The 16,511-nt window shown below is 33.7% G+C and overlaps 1 protein-coding gene across 6 annotated transcripts in view; it reads left to right on the top strand.

The window, feature by feature from the left end:
• Window positions 1-12,863, top strand: part of OXR1 (oxidation resistance 1) — a gene marked incomplete at both ends in the record, with an annotated part of 346,540 nt that extends 333,677 nt beyond the window's left edge. For 3 of the 6 annotated variants that reach the window (XM_080694624.1, XM_080694625.1, XM_080694627.1), the window contains 6 exons: window positions 2,583-2,663; window positions 4,476-4,601; window positions 5,323-5,475; window positions 7,647-7,742; window positions 9,172-9,245; window positions 12,728-12,863. In XM_080694624.1, coding sequence (XP_080550750.1) covers window positions 2,583-2,663; window positions 4,476-4,601; window positions 5,323-5,475; window positions 7,647-7,742; window positions 9,172-9,245; window positions 12,728-12,863 — 666 coding nt within the window. The remainder of the gene's footprint in view (window positions 1-2,582; window positions 2,664-4,475; window positions 4,602-5,322; window positions 5,476-7,646; window positions 7,743-9,171; window positions 9,246-12,727) is intronic. The other 3 variants (XM_080694626.1, XM_080694623.1, XM_080694628.1) reach the window with 1 other exon arrangement.
• Window positions 12,864-16,511: the final 3,648 nt, after the last annotated feature.

The following is a 16,511-nucleotide window of genomic DNA, read 5'->3' as shown; positions in this document are numbered from 1 at the left end:
AGGCTGTTTGTGAACTGTAATCTTCCAGTCTCAGCATCCTGAATGCTGGGATTACAAGCGTGTGCCACCATACCCGGCTTTCTACATTTCTTATCTTTCTTTTTCTTTTTTTCTTTTATTATTATTATTATTATTTTTATTTTATTTTTTTTTAGGTCTGGGGATGGAACACAAGGGCATTTTACCTCCGAGCTATACCCCTGCCCTGTTTTTTATTCTTTATTTTGAAGCAGGGTCTTGCTAAGTTGCAGAGGGCCTCACTAAGCTGATGCTGTCCACAAACTGCGATCCTCCGGTCTCAGCCTCCCAAAAGCTGGGATTAGAAGCTTATGCCACCACGCCTGGTTTCTACATTTCTTTTTATCCATTTTTCAGAGGAGGAAGTGTACTTTTGTACTCAATTTCAATTTCAAATCCTTTTTTTTTTTCTCTATTGACAGCCTTTGACAATTTTCTGTATCTTTACTCATCAGAATATGAGTAAATATTAGGGTTAGGAAGCAGAAAGTTTATAAGTCATAGGACGGAATACCGTTTTAAATATGTAAATGAGAAAAGATAGACCTGTAATATTAAAGAAACTGGCATTACCAGGTGTTTTAAGCTTAGACTGAGGATGGCAATTTGTTATCTTCTTTCTAGTTACTCCCACAATTAGTGGTGCTGATAGAGTTACCTAACTGATCCTTCCTGTGAGCATAATTCAGCTTCTCTTCTTTCCAGGAAGAATTTTGAATATAATATGTGAAGTAATTTTTTAAAATAGGCATAATGAGGGTTAGAAGAAAATGTAGGGTAATATAGCTCATGATTTGAGATCTCTTGTCTGAGACTTGATTAGATTGGATGCTGTAGAAAAAAAAGGAAAAAATATAATTGGCTATTATATGATTTATAGAGACCTCTTTTTTGGCCATGGAAAAGCAGGCTATAATTTTTTATTTTAAGCACCTAATTTTTCTTTCATATTTGTAGGAAATTCTGTTGTTTAAAATTGAAAATATTTTTATTTAGTGCTGAAATTTCAAATTAATTTCATTCATCATTTGAAGTATCAAAATAGTCAAAATTTTAAACTTGAAATATTTTACTGCCAAAAGTAAATAAGGATGCTCTTCACTTATTAACCTTTAGTTCCTAGGTTAATTGGTGAAAAATGACTAAGTAAAAATAGGTTTAGTAATAGTTTTCATTAGAATGCTGGGCACCATAGTGATTTTTTTATATTCATTTTTCACTTAATTTACCTAAAACCCTGTTTGGTTTGTACATTTATTTTCTTTGTTTCATGGAAGAAGTAGAAGATTAAACCTAGGTCTGTGTGACATTCCCTCTGCAAAACTGGTAGCCATATCAATTTTTTTTAAAGTACAAAGTCAGTTTCTATATTATGTGCATTTTTGCTTAGCAAAAGCCAATATAATAACAAAATGGGATGTCTAACTTCATTTCCTTGTTTGTGTTCCCTTATATTTTATACCTTAGGTCACATTTCTTATAGTTACCTTGATTGTTTACTGGCAGCCAATTTACTTTATTGTGTAGAACAAGAGCATTTAGAAAACACCTAAATCTGAACTCCTTATGGGCTAGTTTGTTGAACTACATTTTGTGGCCTCTACCTTAACATACAGTCTGTTCTGATTGGTCACAAGGGGAAGTGTGATATCTCAGAAAAGTCAGCACATGGTTTCTGTGTATGTCGTGATCTGAAACAGCTGCATCTGTTGTGTCAGTCTGGGGAGTAGTGTTTTTCTGTGGGTTTTCTGTAATAGTGTTTATCTGTCACACATGTTTTTCAAATTCAACACCAAGCAAGAGAGCAATCCAAGCAATGAAAGAATAGATTTAGAATTTCCCTGCGGAAGTTAGGATATAGGAAAGTTTTTCAATTTTTAGTCATAAAGAACTGCTGTAGTACAAAACACAAAGGAATAAAATAGAAAAGGCAACAACTAGAAAAAAGCCATTTAAGAGGTGACTGGGAAGGTACTGTTGATTAGATAGGCTTTTGAAATATTAATTTTCTACTTACTTTTAATTTTTTTATTGCTTTAAGTTTTAAAATGTACCTCGTATCTTTTTCTTGCCTCTCCTATTTTTGTCTGGTACAGTTGGATATGTTTGTCACCTATGCCTAGAAGAAATTCTTCCAAGATAGAGCCATTAGGATTTAATGTTTGAGCTCGACCAATTTGAGAGAATAGTTAAAACTACTATTTTCTTTGTAAACTACAAGACTATGTATATATTTTAGATGTTATATTTGATATTAACAAAGCACGGTATATCTCACTTAGTGTTTCCTGTATAAAAAGCTATAATTTTCATTAAGCTAAATTCAGTCTAACTGGGTGGCTGTAATAGTGAACGTCATTCGTTTCTATTTAACTCTCGTTTAATATATAAATCTCTTGGATTTTCAGCGTGAAGTTGGGAAGGAAGTCCTGATTATAATTCTCTTTCTTCATTTAAGTTTCTCCTGTTCTCTTTCTTTTCTTTTTTTTTTATTTATTTACTTACTTTGTTGGTATTTCTCTCAGCTGCCAGTGGAATTATTGTCTTCCTGTCTCCATATTCAGGTAGTGTCAGTGGATGAGTATCACCGCAGGATCGATGCTCTAAATACTGAAGAACTGCGCACACTCTGCAGACGTCTCCAGGTGCCCCCTTCCGTAGTTTAAATCCCTCTGGAGATTAAATACTCCCTGCTTTTAGGGTCCTTTGTCAGGGCAAATCTCACATTTAAAAGATTTGTTGTGACTGGATCACTAAAACAACCCATCAGAAAATTCCTTTTTATATGAAAGAATACAGTATTACCTTGAAGAGCTGTAGGATTCTCTCCTGTCATCTTTCCATTTGAAAAATATTCAGAATAATTTTCTGTCACTTCAAAACTATTCTTGGTACTCTGTGTTTCTTTGAGCAATGAGTTTTCATTTAATTTTAACATTGGAAGAATGTCTTTGGTTTTGTGATTGAATCTACTAAACAGAATCTGGAAAATGTGGGACCATAGAAAAATTTTAAATGTTAGTGGATAGAAAGCAAGGCTTAAATGTTTTCTCTTTTTTAAGGCTATTTCAGTTGTACTAACTCCACATCATATATCTTAATGCTACAAATTGTTTTTGTTCCTGAACCATTCCTGATTGGTTTTAGATTTTAGAAATACTTTGAAGTAGTATAGACATCAGAACTAGCAAAATTTTTAAAAATTCTGTGAAATAATCCTTGTTATATTTTAAGAAAAAGAGATACATTTGAAAACTCATTTATCAGTTTTGTGTATTATTAGTTCATGCCTTTTTTATTTTTAATGAGATGTGCTTTCATGGCTTGGCTAGACCTACTGAATTTTTGTTTTTCTTGTAATGCTTTTATGCTTCCCTGGATTTCTTTCTTTCTTTTTAAATCTTTCACATCATTGAAATAAGGGTAAAATATTATGATGTGAAAGAATTCATATTTGGCTTCTTATAATAAATTCAGTTCTAGAGTATATATTGCTTGTAAATAAGTACTGTTTAGGTTTGGTAAGTGATCTGTTGAAGGAATAATATAATATATAATAGCTTAGCAAAATTTCATTACCATGTAGAATCATTCGCCGAGCTATTCTACATTTTAGTTATCTGCTCCAGTGGAATTAAGTATGTTTTCCAATTTTAACGTTTCACCAATAATAGTTATGTTTTTATCTTTTATTTTCTAATGTTACATTATTTCATATATTAAGTAAAATTCATTTAAAAATAAGTGCCAACAATGTATTATATCATAGTAAGCTTTTTTTAAACCTAACATTTCTTATCATTTAAGACTACCAACAAGATCATTTCTATCCAACAAAAGCTTTAAATTGATATACTTTTTTTTACAAAGATTTGTGAACAAATTAACTTCAAAATTTATTGTTTGGTTCAACTAGATAAAAAAAAAGTTTAGAAAGTAAAAAAATGATGATGGCATTTTAGAAAATGATAACTTCTTCAGTGAAGGAAATAAATGCACACATATACCAGTGAGAAGAGCTACCTTATTTAATTATTATTCTTTACAGTAAAATTTTGATACCCAGAAAGTTTTATTTACTTTTGAAAACTTATGCTTAGCATGAAAACAGTAGTTCTACATATTTCAAGTAGCATCTAATGAAAAGCAATCCAGCCAGCACACATTTGTAGTTCAAAGACTAAAGTTTGCATGCAACTCTCCTGTTACACAGAAATAAGGGAAATTGCCATTCTTTGCTAGTTTTTTTTTTCATGTGGAAAATATGCAAAAACTTTTTATGCCCTGGATTTGTCAATTGTTATTGAATAGGGCATTATTTTCCTTATAAAATCCTAAATTAAAGTTTTTTTGCCACATATTCTAAAGTATAAAGTTTTATTCACCTCAAAAGGTTAATATGCTTAAAAGCATATCACAGTTTTATATTAATGCACTACTACTGTTTACTTTTTTAGATTACTACGCGGGAAGACATAAGTTCAAAGCAGGTTGCTCCAGTGAAAGCAGACCTGGAGTCTGAATCTTTTCGACCAAACCTCAGTGATCCCAGTGAACTCTTACTGCCAGATCAAATTGAAAAGGTATAACATGCCTACATGTGTGCATTTCTGAGTGTTTGCTCATGAAAATAAAATAGCCTCTTTTTAGTTGCTTCTACAGTAACAGGATTAATGCTACTACTGTTTTCTCTCATGAAAATAACAAAAGCAAAATTTAGCAACTGGTGATTGAAGATGGTTCTTAGGAGATTTATATAAGCAAATACTACCATAAATAATTATAGTTTAGATGAGACATTATCATAGTCAATATTTGGTTTATTATTATGTCTAGTTACTTGCTTTATATGTGTCATTTTATGTACTTTTACAATAGATATAGGAAGTTAAATGATTTGGGGCACAAAGAGATTAAGGAACTTGTTCAAACCCACACAGCTGAAAAAGTACTGAAATTTTATTTCTAACTGTGATAGTCTGGCTCCAGAACTCATTATTTCATAGGCATTTGAATAATTAACAGTCCATTTGGTATTTTTATTAATTAAACCTAAAGGTTCTAAACTATAAGCAATTCATATTTTTTCCTCTATATGCTAACTATGACTGGTTCCAGCATAATTTCTGTTTTCCTAGGGGACAGTTAATATTTCATAATAAGAAGTCTATAATTACTTTTTTAGCATCTCAGAGTCTTAGAATGATAATTATTTTATAAGTATGATTAAATTTCCGTTGTTATTAGTATCCCACATATTAATAATAAGTTATCAAGTAAGTACTGGCATTTTGTTTTTCTAAGCTCACCAAGCATCTTCCACCAAGAACAATTGGGTATCCATGGACTCTTGTTTATGGTACTGGGAAGCATGGCACAAGCTTGAAGACCCTTTATCGAACAATGACGGGTTTAGACACACCAGTGCTGATGGTAATTAAAGACAGTGATGGACAGGTATGAAAAACAACTGTATAGGCATCCTTTAAGATATTATAGTAAGGACAACTTACATGCCTGTAATCCCAGTACTTAGGAAACTGAGACAGAAGGATTGCAGGTTTAAAGCCAGCTTCGGTAACTTAGTGGGGCTCTCAGTAACTTAGTGAAACACTGTTTGAAAATAAAAAATAGGGCTGGGGATATAGCTCAGAGGTAGAATGTTCCTTAGTTCAATCCCAAGTGCTAGACACAAAAAAAAATTAGTATTTTATTTTGTAACTGTTAATTATTGGGTAATTTTAACATGCAAGAAAGAAGTACTTAATATTATAGAAGATAAATATGAGCGTGAATAATTATGAGTTTCTGTCTTCAAAGAGATTGTAATGTGATAAAAAAGAACATTTAATTATACCAGTATCTCTAATGCTGAAAAAAATATGCTAAGTATAGTAAGAGCTCATTGAAAGTGAAAGTGGTATTTAGAATAATAGTTCATCTGTGCGAAAACTACAAATTAGGTTCATGGAAAGGGTAGGAATTGATAGATGCCTGAAGCATGGATCAGGTGTTAAGAGTCAAAGATAATTGTGTGAGGGTAATAGCAAGAACAGAACCACAGATAAAGGAGAAAGAACATTTATTTGTTCCTAACGTTAATAGTAACTGTGGGTCAGTTACCAGTTTTGGGGAGAAATGAGAGGGTAAAATAGCAATTTAAACAAAATTTAAACTAGTATCTTTATTGTGTTTATTATATGCTAAGTACTTGACTAATTACTTTATCTGCATGATGTTAATCACCAAAGCCCTGTGAGATTAATACTGGGTCCCTGTTTTAAAGTTAATTTGCCTAAGGTTATATATCCAATGAAAAGTATTTGTACCAATGAAATTGAATGAACTATTACCAAATGCCATGGCATAAATAGGTGTCACAAGCATAATATTGAATTACAAAGCAACAGTAAAAAGTAACTTCCTTAGGCTCCTGTGTGTAGAAAGTTCACAAATGGGCAGAATGAATCTGGTGGTTCAAGCTTGGGGCTTCCTTTGGGGAGGGGAGCTGTTGGTGAGAGGAGGCCGAGGAAGAAGAGTGTCCATGTGCTGGTCACATCTGTGACTTGCTCCGAACAAACATTCCATGGGACTTTGCTTTGTGATATTTCTCAATAGAGCAGTATATTATGTTTTGTATAATTTTCTATCTATATAAAATAACCTTTCAGTCAAGGAGTTTTTAAAATTTAAGATTATAAAAACAGGATGATAGGAGAGACAGTAAATCTATCAAAGTCTCTCCAGTCCCATCTTACGATGTGGATCCTAGAACACAGAAACAACTTGTCCAGGTCTTGCCCTTATTTATGCTTTACTTAGGGCATCAAATCTACTGTGTATCTTGTACTGTGTAAAGCCATGGCTTAAAGGACTGAATGATTCAGGCCAAAGCCTCCCATCAGGAGTTTTTTGTCTGATGAGGAAGAGAAAAAATAGCATACTTTTTTAGTAGTAGAATGTTTACCCACACTGAAGGATTTTTGCTTTTCTAAGCACTTTAATCTCACAGCAGCCTGTGATTTGTATTATATATGTATACATTGTGCATAGAAGCCGTTCTAAAATGCATTAACCACTTTTAACACTATAATAAATATCTTTTTTGCTATAACAAATATCCTTTTATATTTCAAATATAGAAAAATATTTTTCCTCATTGAGAAGCTGATGTACTTTCAATTTGGCAAGAATGTTGATTATATAATAACAGATAATTTTTCCTTTTTTAAATAAAAATAGATAATTTTATTAAAACATATATGTTAAGCTGAGCATGGTGGTACACACTTGTAACCCCAGCATTCGGGAGGTTGTGACTGGAGGATTGCGGTTCAGGAACAGCCTTAGCTACTTAGCGAGGCCCTTTGCAACTCAATGAGACCCTGTTTCAAATAAAAAGACTAAAAAACTAGGGCTGGGTGTGTAGCTCAGAGGTAGAATGCACCTGGGTTCCATCCTCAGTACCACACACTATATATATATACATACACATACACACACACACACATACACACACATATATATGTATGTATGTGTGTATGTATGTATGTATAAGGATAATACTTAATGAGATAAATTAATGGTGATACTATTGAACTATTGAACCTGTCTTTTTTAATTCTTAGGTATTTGGTGCATTAGCATCTGAGCCATTTAAAGTGAGTGATGGCTTTTATGGCACTGGAGAGACCTTCGTTTTTACATTCTGTCCAGAGTTTGAGGTGAGAAAAATTACTCCAATACTCTGTTTATGTAAAGAGATGGCACAGTGAAAGCACAGGTACTGAGTCACCAAACATTAGATTTAACATGTCTTTTTTTTTAACAATTTTTTTATTGAACATAAATAGTATACATTTAAACTATATTTGGTGCCCTCTCCCCCCAGCCCCCATTTTCCCTTCCCCCCTCCCACCAATGGTTGTCCAGGTTAACCATGTCTTATTCATAATTTTACACATGTTCAGATGTAGACCCTCATTAATCAAGATCAGCCTTCCTCCTTTCCTATCTTTCCATTCAAACTTTGCTGGTATTTCCCCTCCATTATCTGGAGTCCTACTGGTATCCACTGTGTTTCCTAGTTTGGGCATATTAGAGGAAACATATGTACCTTCTCCTTCTGTGCTTGGCTGATCTCACTTAACATAATGTTCTCCAGGGCTTTCCATCTTCTTGCAAATGATATAATTTTGTTCTTCTTTATGGCTGAATAGAATTCCATTGTGTGTATTTCCCACAGTTTTGCTATCCATTCATCTGTTGATGGTGGTCTGGGTTGGTTCCATATTTTGTCTATTACAAATTGTGCTGCTATGAACATAGGTATGCATATTAACATGTCTTTTTTAAGAAAGGAATAGAAAAACAGGGACCCGTATAGTTGGTAAAAAATAAAAAAAGTATAGTCTTTAGGACTAACTCAAAGCTTGTAGTTGTTTCAATTTTCTAAGCTTCAGTTGTACATATTTTTAGACCTTCTTAAGCTATTGCTACCTAGTACTGTAATAATGTACTTAATTAAATATATATGACCATGAAAACATGAGTGGTAAAGTTTAGATAGAAGAATGATGAACAGAAGCTGGGCATGGTGGCGCACGCTTGTAATCCCAGCATTTGGGAGGCTGAGACCAGAGGATTGCTGTTCGTGGACAGCCTCAGCTACATACTTAGTGAGGCCCTCCACAACTTTGTGAGACCCTGTTTCAAAATAATGAATAAAAAATACGGCAGGGGGTATAGCTCAGAGGTCAAATGCCTCTCTCTGGGTTCCATCTCTAGACCTGCAAAAGAAAAGAATGATAAACAGAAAGTATGTACCCAAAGAAGAAACATTGGCCCTACATCAAACTAATGTAAAATCATGTTTCACATTAAAAGTTTAGTCAGAGGGAAGTAGTTGTGGAAAGTTAATAAAATTTGAGGAATTGGAATTGAAAGTTATTTATAGTAGAATGTATGCTTTCAAATTTGGACATATAAACATTGAAACCCAAAGCACCAAACTCTTCTATGCCTAGTATTTTGTATTGTTGTAACAGGAACATGTTACTATCAATTAGACTTTGTTGACTCTTTAACATTTTGGAGAATTTGTTTAATGACCATTTTCGTCTACATATTTAAAATATTTTTCTATTCATATAGGTCTTTAAGTGGACAGGAGATAATATGTTTTTTATCAAGGGTGACATGGATTCACTAGCTTTTGGTGGTGGAGGGTAAGTCTCTTGAACATTTCACCATGAAATTTTTTTAAGAAACATTAAAAATGCATTTGGATTATTTATAAAACCAGTTATCTTTGGAAAGTATTGATATTAGAATTCAAGCTTATATATTATATTATGGTAAAGAAAGTACATGTAAAACAAGGTGCTCAAGTATAGTATTTGAAACTATTGGTAGAATATTTTTTAAATATTGTTTAACTGATTTTCTTTGAATTAAAACCAACTTTCCTTCCTTTTTCTTTTTTTCTTTTTCTTTTCTTTCTTATATTGGAGGTTGAACCAGTACCCAAGAGAGCCGCCACCCCCCCAGCCCTTTTTTGTGTTTTTTTTTTGAAACAGAACCTCACTAAGTTGCTGAGAGCCTTGCCATATTGCTGAGGCACTGAGGTTGGCCTTGAACCTGCAATCATCCTGTCTCAGCCTCCCAAGTACTGGGATTACAGGTGCATGCCACCATTTCCAGGTTAAAACAATTTTCTCTTTTCTTTTTTTTTCCTGGGGAGGAGAGGCTGGAAATTGATTAAGATCTTATACATGCTAGGTAAGCACTCAATCACTGAACTGCATCTCCACCTCATCTCTTTCTATAGAGTAAAATGGCTTATTGATATTTGAAAGGGAACTATTTCATATCTTTGAAATTCTCAAATTTTCAAATAAACATGAAGGTTTGTTTCTCCCAGTATGTAAAACAAGTTCAAATAGTTTTCCATTTTTGAATCCCTGCCTAGAATGGTGCCCCCAGTGATTAACTGCCGTCCTCTGGGCTTCACCTCTTAAATGTTCCACCACCTCTCAACATGACCATGCCGAGGACCAAGCATCTGGTACACAAACCCTCAAACCATAGCACCTCAAAAAATGAAAATCACGATGTGGTGGACTAACTGTAGGCCTTGGAGTCAGACCTGATTGAGATTCCACCTTCAATATATACTATATGTGAGACCTCTAAACTTTCCTCGGCTATAAATTAGAAGTTAGTTTACCTTTACAGAGGTGGTTACAATGAGTTTACAAAGTATGTTCTTTGTCCAAGTTTAACACTATTACATAGTAGGTGTGCAGTAAATGATAAACAGCTTTATTCATGTCTTCTGTCCATCTCCTCCTTTTCCTATCTGGTACCATAACAAAATTCTTGCCTGCATTCTGATTTTAAAAGCATTGGATGCATGAGTTATATGACATTAGTTAAAGATTTAGAAGGCTACTTTTATTCCTTCCACATCTTTAGTCACTCTTTTTTTCAGGAAGTTATATGAATCATCTTTGAAAGCATTGATGCTGTAAAAATAGACTTTCCATATTTCACCTGTGATAGATCTATATAACCCTTATAAATGTACCTAAATATTTAAAGGCCACAGACCCCTTTGAGATGCTGATGAAAGTCATGGAACCTATAGTCCTAAAATAAATATACAAACCATATTTTATATCTGAAATAAAGGAATTGGCAAAAATCTCAAATGTTTCCAGTTATGGCTTCATAAAATTCAGGTTACCTCGGGGAGGGGGGCATTCAACTTGGTAATAAAGTTTATTGCAAAAGTAATGCCATTTATGAGAGGACTGGAGATCAGTTTTGAGGTACTTCTTAGATGAGTCAACTGAGATTACAACTAAGTAATTGTTATTTTAAACTCTTTCATATTTGGCAGAAAGATTTTATAAGGAAAATTTGGCCCTTTCATATTCCTTCCATCTCTTGAAGGTATATTGATGCCATTAGGTGATCTAAAGGTCTATTATTACCATGATGAACTCTTTCATTCAAATTTAATTTTGATGTGTCTTAATGTTTTCCAGTGCTAGTATCTGATATATCACAGATGCACTTTTAAAGTTGAAAAAAGAAACCAGTTAAACATGAATTCTAATTCAAAATGTAAAAAGTCATGACTCCACAGAGAAGGTCTATTTGGGGACCATCTGTTTTTATTGTGCTCTTCAATCAGAAACTCCCAGTCTGCCATGATTTCATGTTTGTATCACAGGAAAGTAGCACTTTCATTTGTAGAGAAGATCACTAAATCATCACTGTTTTCCCATTATAGTTTATTATCTTCTGTACTATCAGTTCTCTTCTCCGATGCCACGGGATGATCTGTTTATCTGGTTATTATGAGTAGCTACACTGATCAATCCGTCTTTTCTGTTTGTAAAGTGCTGATTCTTTCAGGAACCATTCTACACTGTCAGTGTAGCACTCTTCTCTGATTAGACAGAAATACATCTCTATGCCTACAAGCATATATTTGATTACTATGTGTTAACTAGCTGATTTTTTTATTAGTTTATATGAATCATTACTTTTTTTTTTCTAAGATATTATTAAAAGTAGATCTTTCTGCCACACGAGTCAGTTAACTCTCTGATAGTGTTAAGCTCCTATGAGCAATCCTAAAATTTAGAGGCTACCTTGTATCATTCAACATTTAGAGTTGTGTAGGTCTTTGGAAATTATCTGTTTTTCTCTTTTTTATATAATTGAAAATTTTCACCAGAGACATAATATGTGATTTATCCTAGTTTCACATAGATGGTGGCTCACTGAGATTACGTGTAGGTCTTAATAACAGACCTGATTTTTCTTTTCAATGAAGTATAACTGCTCATGTTTTTTTTTTTTAATTTTTCTCTGGCTCAGCTCTGTTAGTTTGATTTCCATGGTAAAGATTAGAGTCTCTCCAAGGGTTATCTCTGGTATTATGTTAATGGTTACTCTTTATACCTTCCTCTCTGTAGATAGGAATTCCCCATAGGGTAGAAAAAAGTCCTATCATAGCCTGTCTTTTCTCTCTAGGTGATACACTCTAATTAGTGATATACCTGGCTTCTATCTTGGTCCTGTTCTTGATAAAGACTCTCAACATTGTCTCATTATTCATTTAGTCTTTCAAAGTGAGGACTTTGGCCAACTACTTCCTACTCAGAAAACTAGAATTGTTTTCACAAAATTTAGCCTGTTAGAAAAAACAATAAACTCTGGTTGCTTATACTGATCATCTCTTTTTAACAGTAAGTCTTCTAAGTATCTCAAAGAAATAAAGACCATTTTCACCAACTCTTTTTACTCACCACATTTTATTCTAGATGATGATAGCTTTGTACCTGTAAGAAAAGTTATGTTAAATATTATATATATTAGGACCATACATCAAAGTGAAATTTCTAATTATAAGAATGAGTAGCACCTCTCAAAGATTATTCTGAATGAACTTAATTTTAGAGGACTCATAATTGATCTGTATGGTAAGTGATTTTATCATGGAATAGGAACAAAATTGCCTATGGGTGTGTGTTTTAAAGAGTAAGGAAGGGTTTGAAAATTAATAATCTTAGATTTGTTGAGATCTCAAAATGCTTCATTTAAATAATACACATCTGATTTCTTATTTTTGTGACAAATTATTTTGTAATTTAGAGCATGGCTATTAAGAGATTACAATTTTTCTGTATTGCAGAGGAGAATTTGCCCTTTGGCTTGATGGAGATCTCTACCATGGAAGAAGCCATTCTTGTAAAACATTTGGGAATCATACACTTTCTAAGAAGGAAGATTTCTTTATCCAAGACATTGAAATCTGGGCTTTTGAGTAAATGCAGCGCTGTCTGTCTTAGCACAGGATAATGGCCCAAACCTGACATGGACAAGCATTGCTTGGAATGTTCAAGAAGCAATACAATGTAACATGTCATTTGTGCTTTAAAATTAGTCTGCATCACCATTTATTACAACTATAGTTTTGGAGTTTATTTTTCAAATCATGTTTCTGTCCCAGAGTTTTTTAGGTTTAGACCATGGCCTGGGTCCATGTAGTATAAAAGCGTGAGTGTGTCAGAATTCTGGTTAGCCTTTTGATCATAGTGACCACTTTATTTTTAGTTCATGTTATCTCAGTCTCCTAATAGGATGGTGCTCTTTTGTTGAACCTGTTTTTTTTTTTTTTTCATCAACTGTTTTGTTTCCTTTACTAGAGCAGTTCTAATGAATAAAGTCAAGATATGTTTGTATCTCTGAGGTTGGAACAGGTGACATTAGGACCTCCTCATCTTAAATTCTTATGAAGGAAAATGAAACCACATGCCAAAATAATACATATTTTATAGACCACTGAGTTCTAGTTTTGATTCACACTACAATATTCTCTTTTTTAATTTTGCAAGTATTCTCAATTTCATTTTAAGTAAATGAAATTTGAGGAGAATTCTGATTGTAATATACTACACTGTACACAAACTGCAGGTTTGGGCACATGCTTCCATCACGGAACTACCAGATAAAGAGTTACAGATTGGCAAGGGAGAATGAGAACTTAATGATTCTATTGGATTTAATATATTAAGCAAGAAATTATACTATTTACGTGTTTGTAGCTTAATAGGGCATTATCATAAGTACAAAAACTATAAAACAAATGCATATTTCTTCAACCTATTGTGTCACATATATACTGTTTTCTAGTTCTGTTGTTTTAGCTTTGTTGCACACCAACTCCCAAAATGCAGGGACATTTTGTTTTGTTTTTGTTCAAAAGGAAAAAAGTTGTGGGGTTTTTCTGTTTCTTTTTTTAACAGTATATGTTATTACCATTAGCATTTGCTCTTAAAAAAGGGCGATGATTATAGTAGACAGTATTGTAACTCAGTAGTCTTGGTGAATATGCAAACTTACTGTCAAGTGACCTCAAAAAAGAAAAAGAAAAGATAGAATACACTCGTAGTTCTTATCCTCTTTTGTAGGAAATCAGTAATAAGCCATTGTGGCAATAATTCATCAGTTAAATTTCAGAGCTTCATGTTATGCAAAAAAACCTCCTGCTGTTATACATGTGACAGTGACTTTGTGCTGAAATTTCAACTATTCCACATAAGCACTGTATATCTTGTAAATTAATGTTTAAAGATAGTTTTGTTCTTATAGAAAGTGTTGATTGCCAGATTGCTTATAGCACTTTAAATTATTCTGAAAACGAATTATAAGCCAAATATGTTGGCTTGAGTAGTTTTAGTTGTATAGCACTTAAATATATTTAGTTCTTTTGAAAGTTTAGGATAATTATCTAAATAAAGCATAATGCTAATCAATAAGAAAATCTGATGTTGTATTATAATATGCTATTGCTGAATATGAATAGAAATACAGGGCATCATTTCTTGTCTATGTAAAGCTCTCTTGTTATAAGTTAGTAAAATATATAGATTAAATGTTTACAATATAGGGAATTGTAAATAAATATATCAGGTTCCCCCACCCTGTTGGTCTTCCACAGCAGTATTATTGTCTTTGTGGAGTTGACTAATCATAAAATAAATCCTGTATTGGATTTAAACTTCAATAAGGTAATAGTGGTGTATACCAAATAAAATTAAATATATAAATACAAACTTGGATTTGGATTTATTGAAGTTATTTTATACCTAAGAAATAATTTACTAATTATACTACTACAATGTGTGTGTGTGTGTGTGTGTGTGTGTGTGTGTGTGTGTGTGTGTTACTAAGGGTGGAACCCAGGGGCTTTTCTACCTCCGGGATATACTCCCAGACCTATTTTTTAATACTTTATTTGGGAACAGTGTTTCACTAACTTTCTGAGAGCCTCACTAAAGTAGCTGAGGCTGGCATCAAACCTCTGCGATCCTCCTGTCTCAGCCTCTCAAGTGCTGGAATTACAAGTGAGCACCACCACACCCGGCTACTACAATCTTTTCATTTTATAAATATACTTCTAGCCGGGCGTGGTGGCGCACGCTTGTAATCCCCGAGCTTGGGAGGCGGAGACAGGAGGATCGTGCAGGTTCGAGCCAGCCACACTGGAGTAAGACACCCTGTTTAAAAAAAAAAAAATTATATATTATATATATATATATATATATATATATATATAGGTCTGGGAGTGTAGCCCGGAGGTAGAAGGGCTTCCAGGAACCCCAGTACCACCAAAGAATATATATATATGTATGTATGTATATATGTATGTATATACACACACACACACATATATATATACTTCTAATGCCGACATTATGTTTGTGGTGGCAGTAATAGTATTGTATTCAGACAGAGGCAGCACTAAAGTTTAGCAAAAAAAAAAAAATGAGCTAGGAAAGGGAGCTTGACAACATAGGGAAATGCAAATCATTTGATATTTTTTAAGTATTTTGTCTTCAGTTTTGATGGAGAGAACATGATAAGCCCACGTCCTAAAGAGACTTGTTGTGTGCAGTACCAAGAAATTTTAACTTTTCTCCCTTGTTCCATAGATAAAAATATAAACATTTAAATGGAGGAATGACAATTAAATTTGCACTTTGGAAAAAATCTCTGAAAAATATATATATATAGAGAGAAAAACTATAGAGCCAAGGAGAACAATAAACAAGTATTGTAAAATCCAGGCAAAAAAAAGATGAATAATAGTAGTAGTAGTGGTGGTGATAAAGGAGGAGGCATGGATTGGGAAGAGATTTAGGAATTAGGATTACCAAGCTGTAGATTGGAAGTCAGAGAAAAAAAGAGTTAAAGATAGCATCGAATGAAAGGATAGAAGGTTAGCACTCCCCTTGACAAGGATGGACAAGGCCCTTGGGCCTAACAACTCACACACTGTTACAGCAGCGCCAGCCATTTAGTGGCAGCCAACCATTGTCTTTTTGAGCTAGAACCACTCAAGTTTTAGAAACTCATCATCTTTCTGAAATGGTCATGAAATTGGAATTGGGTTTATATGAGTCAAAAGAAAGCTCACTAGCAGACAAATTACATTGGGCCATTAAATAAATTAGTTTCTGAAAATCAACAATACAGAAGATTGGCTGGATACCAAATCTCAGGTCGCCATTTAGATGTACCAAAAAAAAAAAAAAAGACCTTTAAACCAACATAGCATAACAAATGAGTTCAAGAATATGGAGTTTAAACCAACCCAAGGCCAGCCAGACACAATGGAATAAAGACTGAGTTCTGTAAAACAAATCTCCAGCCAGGCATGGTGGTGCACGCTTATAATCCCTGCGCTTGCGAGGCTGAGACAGGAGGATTGCACAGGTTTGAAGCCAGCCTCAGCCTTTCAGTCAGCCCCTGCAGCTCCACCATCTCCTTACCTTCTTACTTTCTCTGTTCAGACTCACTTTTAGCCTTCAGTGCCAGATACAAATAAGGTCAGCTTTTTTGAAGCTGTGTTTGACAGTATGAATGACCAAGAAGAGTTTATAAGTTTATGATCCATTGCCTGTGTACCCTTG

The sequence above is a fragment of the Muscardinus avellanarius genome (genome assembly GCF_963383645.1).
Source record: "Muscardinus avellanarius genome assembly, chromosome: 4".
NCBI classification, from domain to species: Eukaryota; Metazoa; Chordata; class Mammalia; order Rodentia; family Gliridae; genus Muscardinus; species Muscardinus avellanarius.
Note: the sequence above shows the minus strand (reverse complement) of the source record. Positions and strands in the feature narration are given on the sequence as shown.